This window comes from Lichenostomus cassidix, chromosome 11 (assembly GCF_008360975.1).
Source record: "Lichenostomus cassidix isolate B80296 chromosome 11, HeHo_3.0, whole genome shotgun sequence".
NCBI lineage: Eukaryota > Metazoa > Chordata > Aves > Passeriformes > Meliphagidae > Lichenostomus > Lichenostomus cassidix.
In genome coordinates this window covers 6,749,099-6,758,924 of record NC_139492.1, presented here as the reverse complement: position 1 = coordinate 6,758,924, position 9,826 = coordinate 6,749,099, and the positions used below count along the sequence as shown (strand labels likewise).

At 48.3% G+C, this 9,826-nt stretch overlaps 1 protein-coding gene across 1 annotated transcript in view; it reads right to left on the bottom strand.

Annotated features, from left to right (window-relative positions):
- Window positions 1–1,396: 1,396 nt before the first annotated feature.
- The window catches only part of LOC146432149 (hydrocephalus-inducing protein homolog), a 30,477-nt gene continuing 22,047 nt past the window's right edge, over window positions 1,397–9,826 (bottom strand). Inside the window, exons 26-34 of the mRNA XM_085072142.1 lie at window positions 9,420–9,557; window positions 7,317–7,494; window positions 5,963–6,286; window positions 5,720–5,856; window positions 4,924–5,057; window positions 3,771–3,907; window positions 2,826–2,947; window positions 2,599–2,738; window positions 1,397–1,680 (exon numbers count right to left, since the gene is read on the bottom strand). Of these exons, the coding sequence (XP_084928268.1) occupies window positions 1,668–1,680; window positions 2,599–2,738; window positions 2,826–2,947; window positions 3,771–3,907; window positions 4,924–5,057; window positions 5,720–5,856; window positions 5,963–6,286; window positions 7,317–7,494; window positions 9,420–9,557 (1,323 nt within the window). The 3' untranslated portion in view covers window positions 1,397–1,667. The remainder of the gene's footprint in view (window positions 1,681–2,598; window positions 2,739–2,825; window positions 2,948–3,770; window positions 3,908–4,923; window positions 5,058–5,719; window positions 5,857–5,962; window positions 6,287–7,316; window positions 7,495–9,419; window positions 9,558–9,826) is intronic.

Genomic DNA, 9,826 nt, shown 5'->3' with positions numbered 1-9,826 from the left:
ATCAGAATCTCCTGAAATATCCCCATCCCAGTCCTCTGGATCCACATCTTGCTGTCACCATCCAGAAATGGACAATCTATCGTTTTTTGGTTTTTGTTGTTGTTGTAGCTTTATTTCAATCCTTCATTCCAGTAAATGTATTTGCTCTCTTTCCCTGTTAGTTCTCCTTTTAAGACATCTGTCTCTAGCTGTTTTTCTATTTCCAATCTTCTGGAATAATCAGAGTGTGCCTGTGCCTGTACCAGGCACGCTCCCAAGGTGGCACACACGCTCTCTTTACCATCTCCTCTTCTGTCGTGGCGGCACTGCTCAGTCTCTACCACCTCCTCCAGGCCAACCCCTTCTCCTTCACCCATTCCATCCCTGGAGGAGAAGGGGCACTGCCCTGCCTCCCCAAAAGCCCTTCTATTGACATCCTGCCGACTATACCCAGTAAAATGCTGCATAATCTTATAAAAACAAGGCAAATTATATATTCAAATCAGATTTATTTACAAAACAGCTGACAAAAGAGCTTTTATTTGTTGAGCATGACTGTTGCTGACAGAGGTCAAGCCCTGTTAGCAGCAGAGCTGAAGATCCAGTGGCAGCTCTTGTCCTCTGGGAACCCAGTAGACAGGGCTAGCCCAGGCAGTTCCAAGGCCAGGTTATATCCAGGTGGGAACACCTGGCTCCTCCCTCCTGGGCAGAGCATCCCACAATGGGATGAGATAAGTCCATGAGTCACACGGTGGGTCCCTGATGGCCCATTGTCTGTCATCCGGAGTGGGTCATTAGCAGGTGATAACAGCTAATGGCCCACAGCTGGTGGTAATAGAATACTTAAATACATCTATATTGCAACCTAGGACAGTTCTGCAACGCCAAAGACTGTAAACCTGTACATTTCTAGCCAAACCTGCTTATATTAGAACCCTTGAGACCTGATTATATTTTATGCTACATTGACAATACTTAAATACTGTATTAGCAATACATTTAGTCCTAGTTATCCACATAATCAGTGTCATACATCTCACATCTGACCAAGAGTCTTGTCTCTACTAGTCTGCAACAATCCCCAGTGCTATCTGGGCCAAAGTGCCACCAAGGTAATATTAGCATTTGCTGTCAGACAGTCATCCATGATCATCATAAGGGTGTCATTGGCTTCCTGATATGGGTTTAGAGTATTAGCTACCCAATTCCTGTTCCAAGGGGTGTGGTGGGGACTTCAAGTAGTGGTTAAGGCTGGCTATAAAAGCTCCAGGTGCTTCACAGAGGTGGACAGAATTCAGTTCTCCATCCTGAAGAGCTTCTTCTGGGAGAAGAGAAAAACTGCACAGGATCTCATGAAATTTGCACCATGCCTGGGTACAGTGCTCAGCATTCACAGATTTCTTCACGAGATGTTATTTTCCCTGCTTTATTGGTAAATGAGGTGGGCCAATGCCAATCCTCGAGGTTCTTCTCACTCAGTAGGTTCTTCAATTCATTCATTGAGTCCTTCAGAGTGAGTGAAATTCCATGGGATCACATGTAAAAGCATCACTGGCTTAGCATAGGAAAATTTCTTCACAAAGAGCTTCCCAGTTTCAGAAAGAACTTCAGGACGGAATATTTCAAGTCTTGTCTTCTGAAGAATATTTGGATTATTCACATTCTCCATCCTCAGATGAATTCACAACTTAAGCAGTGTCCCTGGAGAAGAAACCATGCCACTTCAACCATACAAGTACAGAAACTGCAAAATTTTTTTTTTATTAAACAACAGTTTTACCAGCTTAACATCTGTATTCCAGAATGGGAGAAAAATCCTAAACAGGAATCATCCACTAATAAGAAAAATAAATGAGAGCTATCCTGAATAAAGCCATTTGGAAATCAGGAGGCTCACCAGTTCAATTGCCCTTCTTGCTATTTACACAGCAAGTGAAGAAGAAAGAGTTCACTGGTGCTTGGCCCTTCACTGACTGTGAATATTCCGCTCACTTTAAAGGTATAAACACTTAAATACAAATATCTATCTCTCTCAGTCACAAATGAGAACACATCACAAAGTCTACAAAGTCAGCAAGTGGCCCAGAACTCTTATGATCTCATTATGACAGTATCTGTCTGAGAGCTCAAAGTATGGAGGGTAGGATGGCCACAAGCAAAGGTAGCTTTGAGATGGAGCACAGCTGCTGCTCCTCCAATTTCCCAAGTGGGAACAACCCTCCCACCTCTTCCTCCAGACCCAGCATGATGCTGGGGGAGCCCCTCACCACACCCTTGAGAACAGCCCTTCAGCTGAAGGGATGCTGGACACTAGCCTGTGAGCAAAACCCCTTTTCTCTGGTCAGCATTATAGCTCTCTGCTGGGCCCCTGTAAACCATTACACCTCCCTTTCCCAACTGGAAGAACAGGGATCATGCAGCTGATTGATGCAAGGAGGTTGCTGCTGAAGTGAGCATTCCTCATCCCTGGGGCGGCAACCAAAGCTCCCCAGCATCTTTGAGTAGGAGCCACAGGATATGATTTTTGGATGCACTAAAGAGTCCTTGGCTTCTGCTGAAATCCAGAGACCCCAATTGTATCATCACCTTGACAAAGAAAAGTTAAAAGACGTTTCGGACTTCCTCAAGCTCTCGTTGTCATAGCTCTCTGATCTCTCTGAGGATAATGTGAATTTGGTGGAGAAGATCGGTTTTGTTTCCTCATTCAAATCAATCACAGTGGCAGAGATGTGGATGCGAACTGTGTAACCTCCTGCCACCTAGAGAAGGACAGAGGATTCAGCTGAGAGTCCAGGTGACATCTGCTGCTGTGCCCAGCCTGCTGTCTGCCTGAAAAGATGTGGTACCTTGATGGGCAGGACCACATGCATGTCTCCCACTTGCAGCTTGGAACTATTAAAGTGCACTTTGAGTTCGCAGGAGCGGCGGTAGGTCAGGCCCTGCACCTGGTGCGGTTCCACGCTGAAACCTTGAACGGATGAAAATAAAGCAGCTGAGATGCACAAGCAAGAGGAAAAGTGCCACAAGCTTGTTAAGGTCATACAGGTGTCCTGGCTGGCATCTCTGGGAAGACCCTTCGCCATCTCCAGAGATGCTGTTGCCTTTTTTCCCTCAAAGAAAAAGGGCTTTCACAGCCAGCATACAATGTCCACCTTGGATGGTAAAACCAAAACAGATCAGCTGAGGAGCTCCAGCAATTCCTTCCTCAGGCACCTCAGGGAAGGCTGCACAGAGCTCTCCAAAGGAGAATTTCCAGCCAAGATTCCCCCATGTTGTGCTGTTTCTGTGACAACAACTTAGAGGAGACACCTGAGCTCCCCTTAGACACAGTGAACCACTGTTTGATGGAAGCACAGACTTGCCTCAAGGCCTCTTTTGATCCACCAGAGCATATCACAGTTTATTTTCTCAATAAAGGCCTAACACAAGTGCTGTGACAGTGTGAACTCTAAACAAAGCACTTACAAATCACAACAGATCCCACAAGCAACACAGGTTCACGGAGTGTCCAAAGAAACTCTATGCTCAATGCTCATGGGAGCCAAGGGCAGAAGATGTTGAGAGGTGACCAGGGTGATGAGCCCATCTGGCCCCTGCACTGAAGCATTAGGGCTGCCACAGGCAGGCCAGGTCCCTGGGCATGGCTGGCCAGGAGAGTTCAGGCTCTGAAACTCCCAACAGGGGCCCTGAGAGGAAAACACTCAAAACCCCACCTCATGTTTAGCAGCTTAAATTAATCTGTTCAAGACAGCTTCTTCAAGCCCACAGGAAGTCTCTCCAGCACTGGTTACCTGTGCCACGCAGGACACTTCCGTTGACCTGGAAGGACACCGGGACCAGCCCAGGGTTGGTGATTTTCACAATACGACTCCTAGATTCCTTGACACGGACACAGCCCATGTTCAGGATGTATTCAGGCAGCTTAATGCTAGAAGAAGGAATAAGGACAGTCCTTAAACCACAGCCTGGCTACATCTTCAAGTGGATGGAGGATACAAATAAAGTGATAATTCTGTATTCATTGCTGTAAAAAGTCAACTCAAGCCTGTGAAACGCAAGCAAGGCCTGACCACCTGGCAATGACTTTGAGAAGTCACAAGGAGTGCAGGTCCTAGGTTTTATCAGCTACCAGTGGTTTCTGAAAATAAAATTAGTTGAAAATGGACACTGGTCACAGCTCCTCTGCTATGAAAAGCCAGTATTGGTTAAGTACACTGCCTCCACTGGTCTCAATGAAACTGCTTAGCCTGGTGTACAGCCTGAGCCTGAAATTGCTTTGGGACCTAGGAATAAGATTTGCTTGCACAGGAAATCGTCTCTGCTCTGCAACCAGAACTGCCACCAAACCAGTGCCAATGAGTGTAATAATCAATACTGGCAAAATTCACAGTAATGTCCTTTCCCAGAGCAACCCAACTCAGGAAAGCATATGAATGATCTGTTTTGCAGAGCATCTTCCTGAAGTAGAGCCTCTTGTGCCTGTGCTGTGTTATAAAGGAGCAAAGGGAAAGTTACCTAGGTAAGCCCTGCCATCTCACCAGCATCCAAGCCACCTGACTTAGGGTTTCCAAGGGTCTGTCGACCTGTGTGATTCTTTTTACTCAGTGTGCTCTATTCGTTGGAGCCAAGATGGCAGCTTGGAGTTGTCAGCAGGAACTGTCTGTGCTGCCTGGAAGGGCTTGATGGTCTGCACTGGAGCCCCTCAGCTCTAGGAACAGAACCCCCCACTTGTGGGGAGCTGAGCAGTCCCAAGCTCAGCATGATGCTGGGGAAGGGAGGGCACTCAGCTGCTCATAGAGAGAGTGTCACAGCCACCAGGAGCAGACCCTTTCTGAAATCCCCAGCTATTCCCAGCTCTGCAGACACAAGGAGCTCTCAGGAGCAGGGGGCACTGCTGGGTGTTACCCACGGGGCACCTGGAGATGGGGATGAGTCCCTACTCACTCGAGAAGACTCCGACGTATGCGCTTATTAAAGAACCTGTCCTTCAAGGCACGGGAGGCAACAGCTCTCTCCAGCTCCTGAATATGATCCTCTATCAGCTTCTCCTCTATCTGCATCTGCATCCAAGACTCTTCCTGAGGAAAAAAAAAAGACAGTATCTGGTTAGCAAAGGTCCTTCCCAAGGTTTGCATCTGAAAAAGGATCCCACCCTGCTTGTGTTGAGAGGGGAGATGGGGTCCTGGTGTCTGGCTGCTCAGTGTCTGTGACACCTCCTGCGCTCTTAGCCAGGGCCTCAACTCCAGGGAGCATCTCCAGCATCTTTGCCTGCCCAGACACTGTTAGAAAAGCTGATCTGGCCAGACAGACAAGCCAAGAATTTTCCAGAGCTCCAGATACTTGCCTGCCCTCAGCCAGTGGCTAAGCAGCTTGGAAAAAAGCACTGCCAGTACAGTCCCAGGGCACAGTCAAGCTGCTGCTGCAAAGGTCTGTAAACCTTGCAGGGCTTGGGTTGGGAAAAACCAACTTCCCAGAAATTATCTGTGTCTCCTCCCATCCCTTGAGCATGGCTGTCAGGATCCCTCCCTGGAGCAGCCAGGAAGTTGGTGCATCTCCATGAGGGATCATGACCAGAGGGGCAGCCCCTGGGGCAATGCTGAGCAGACACATGGTCATGGCCAGGTGTGGGTAGGGAGGTCCCAAGTGCCATCAGGACACCAGGAAGCTGCTGTGGCATGCAAGGGGCTCAAGTGACATCGAGAAGGTGGCATTTGCCAAGCGGGGGAGCAGCTGTTCTTACAACAGTGCCAGACTTGTCCGTGGATGACTTCATGGATGACCCCATGGTCACGGATGACCCCAGAAAAGACGATTCACTGCTCTGTGTTTCTTCTTCCTCCGGGTTTTCTTCTTCCTCTAGCACTATCTTCTTATTTTCTGAAAGGAAAAAAGTTATCCAGAAATAGGAGACTGGGTACATTGCCAATCCTATTTAAGCTGGGAAGTCCCACTTCCCCAACACTGGCCTCTCCCAGAAACAAACCTTTCTTTGAGTCCCGTATAAAGAGCGAATACTGCTCCTCTGAGAGTGAATACTGCCTCTCTGAGAGGGAATACTGGTCCTCCTCCTCTTCCTCCTCTTCCTCCTCCTGTTCCTCCTGCCCCTCCTGCTCCTCTTCCTCCTCTTCCTCCTCCTCCTCTCCCTCTTCCTCCTCCTCTTCCTCCTCTTCCTCCTCCTCGTCATCAGAGTCATCCATGTGTCGCTCCAGGTCAGAAGTGTTGCATCGAGAATAGGGTTCATTGCCCTCAACGTGTCTTTTCATGTTTTTTCTTACCTCTTTCAGTATCTTCTCGTATTTTTCATTTCCTGGAGGAAAAATTATCCACAAATAGAAATGTGTGTGCATTGCCAATCCCATTTAAGATGCAAAGTCCCACTACCCTGTTGCCTTTCAGCTGGTAGAAATATGAACAGACACAGTTAATAAGGGGTAAAAGGGTTGTACTTTGGTATTTTAATAGGATCCTAGGTGCACAGCTCTTCAAAGGTGGAACATGTCGAGATGCACACTCACTGTGTAATGCGTATACAGTTTTATGGACCTTGCAAAATTACCAATTCTATCTAGAGTTCTCCAATAAGAAACTTAATAAATGAAGTAATTGTCCCCCTCTTCTAATCACTCCCCCCTAAATAAGGCTACAGCCCAGTTTACAAAATGTGCTCTTCAACCTTCAATCAAGGTTGAAGTCTTGAGTTTTGAGATAGTATAGAGCTCTCTGGCTTCCTGCTGTGAATGTTTGGTCTTTTTGCCTTGCAGGACTCCAAAACTAAGCTAGAATATCAGATAACAAAAATTGCAAGGATGTAGGCTAATGGTACAAAGAGTGTATAAAGGGTACAGAAAATACAAAAATGGTATAAAAATGTATAAAAGGGTATATATAAAAAGGCAAAAAATCATCAGGCATCATCCCCAACACTGGCCTCTCCCAGAAAAAAACCCAGCTATCTATAAAAAGTAGATGCTGCCGTTCCCCTCTGAATCTTCATGTTTACTCTCACTTATTTTTGTTCTCTCATCCCTTGCAATGTCATGCAAATCCAACCCTGCCAAAAGCCCTGCTAGCCTCTCTTACAGTTTTCCCAAGCTTTTCTGCCTAGCCATCATCTTTCCAGGCCTCCAACAATGTGCTGGCAAGATCTGCAGGATGGTTCCTGGGAGAAAGCCCAAATGGGCTCAAGTGCTCAAGACTCAGGAAGCAACCAGGGAGGTCAAGCATTGGACAGGCAGCCCTGCAACCTCCAAACTTGGTGGAGATGGGTGTGAGCTGCCTGATGGGCTATGGTAGGGGAAAAAAACAGGGGATCTTCCTGGAAGACAGGCAGTGCTCACCTTTCAACATCCAGGGTAGGTCCACAGTAATCCTAGGGAAGGTTCCCTCTCCTTTCAGGACGATATCTACTGGTTCCAGAAAACTCACTTGGACCTGGAAAGTGCTGCAGAAGACTCTCAGTCTTCCTGGCAGGTAATAGATTTTCAACACTTGCTTCTTGCCAGGTGCAATAGAACCCTGCAGGGACGGGAGAGGAGGAAGGGAATGCATCAAAGACGGTTTGATGGAGGATGGCTGAGGGGACAGACAGGCTGAGAAGAGAAGACAGGTTCTCATCTAAAGAAACCATCAGACCACATCACCTTCTAACTTCCTGGTGCCCAAAAGCTCGCGCCTCCAACCCTGGGCTGCAGTGTGTCCTCCCGAGGGCTCACAAGGCTGCAGCCCCAGCACAGCCTGATGTGAGCACAGCTCTGCTGCTAACAGGGCTTGACCTCTGCCAGCAACAGTCATGCTCAACAAATAAAAGCTCTTTTGTCAGGCTTTGTGGAAGAGGACTGAAGTGCCTGCACTCTCAGAAGGGCCAGCAGCCCCTATCAGAGCACATCAGCAATTCCATGCTGGTGTTGAAGGGCCTGACCCCTTATCAATGATCCCAACAAAAACACCTTCTGCCTCTGCAGTTACACCAAGGGCACATGAATGCATCCCGATGCATGGTTTCCTGCAAACATACATCTGTGGAAATGCAGGAGCTAGGATGAGATCTGGGGATGAGAGTGATGGCAGGAAGGGCACCTCCTCTTCAGGCTTCCAGAAATGCTGTCCAAGCCCCAGGCTGGGCTCATGCAGTGTTTTTTAAGGGCACATGATGGTATAGAGAAGACATTTTATTGTAAAAATCCAGGGTTCTTAAACTGTTAGTTTGTTATGAGTTTACATACTTGTGAGGCACAACCAATGTGCTTAACTACCTACCATACATCACAATAGGAACAGGCATCAGATGTAACCAGCTATGAGCCCCATGGTTTGAGCACTTATTGGTTCTAATAATTGTTTTACAATTCTGTAACTTGTTTTTCACCTCTAGTTTAGCTGAGTCATTCCCAGAATGCTTTTCTAGATAGCCAAAGTAACAGAAGTGAGCAAGGATTTTACAAGGGCAGCAAGGCCCTCACTTTGCAAGGCCTTTCTGCTCCTCAACAGGCTCACACCAGCGAGGTTGAAGGAAAATATGGCTCTGGGTGACAGGACACAGCTGAAGCGTTCCTTGGCTCACCCCTGCACACTGCGCTGGACCCTTGGCTCCCCATTCCTGTTCCCACTGCAGGTAGAAGCAGCTGAGCAGGACAAACCCTGCCACTCGGTCCCCTGAGTTACTCCAGCATGCAACATCACTGCAGCCAAAGGGAGCCAAGCCAAGCTGCTAGCAACCGGATGCTGCTACGGCAACTGACTGCATAGCCCATGCAGAACTGTGTCTGTGGATGCTCACAGGAAGAGGGCACCAGTGTGTTATCCCTTGGACAAGACAGGCATAAAAAAAATCAGAATGTCATTTGGCTTTCTCTTCCCATTCCAAAGAAAGCCAAAGACAGGAACACTGCTCAATCTCCAAGACATCCAGGCAGGACTGAGAAGCTGGGATGGTGGCATGCTGCAAACTCTTCTCCTTGCTCTTCCAGTCCTGCTCCTCCCTGGCCCCCTCACTGCCCCACAAAACTGCTGCAGAGAAGCAAAGCTGGAGGAGGGAGGGACCAGCACAGAGGCTGTGACAATTTCTGGCAAAGGAGCTTCAAGCCCAAGCAAGGATTACGTAAATGCTGCTTAGCGCTGGCAGCAGGGAGGCAGGGATAAGGAATAAGGTGACCCTCAGAAGAGCCAGCAGCACCCAACGCCAGTGTCAGCACAGCCAGAGAGCCCAGCACTTGTGCCTCTGGCCAGTGGTACCCACCAGCCAAGGCCATGGGGGAGTCTATTAGGTGAGCACTTGCTTGACCTCTCTGCCCCCACCAGCACTTGCTTACAGCCCTGTCTCTCAGGGCTGGGTTTGGTGTTTCCCCCCTGCTTTTTTTTCCTCCTTTCCCCCTCCTTTTTTCCTTTAATTCTCTCCTGGGCCACCTGACATGGGGCCAGAGCCAATCACTTGTGCTACTCACTGTGGTGGGCACGACCACAGGCACACCAGGCAGAAGGTTTGCTGCAGTGCCAGTGCCAGCGTTTGACACCACGTAGGTGAATTCAACCACGCCGGTGTTCCGCAGCGTGACCTCTTCTTCAAGGACTTCATTAAACAACTGGAGAGAGGATAGAGGAGTGGGAAGTTATAGATACAGGCCTGCTGCTGGGAATCTCTTTCCTCTTTCATGGGGTTGAAAGCAAACAGTCACAATGCAACCACACAACTACAGAGGGGTGGTAAAACCATATAAAGGCCAGTAATAAATAAACCAGGGGATGCAGGTCCTCTGCACTCTGAGGAGTCACCAACAGCCAGGAGAAACAAAGGAGGTGGCACCGAGGCATGCCAGAAGAAAAGGCACCTGCATGCAAATATTGGCAAGAA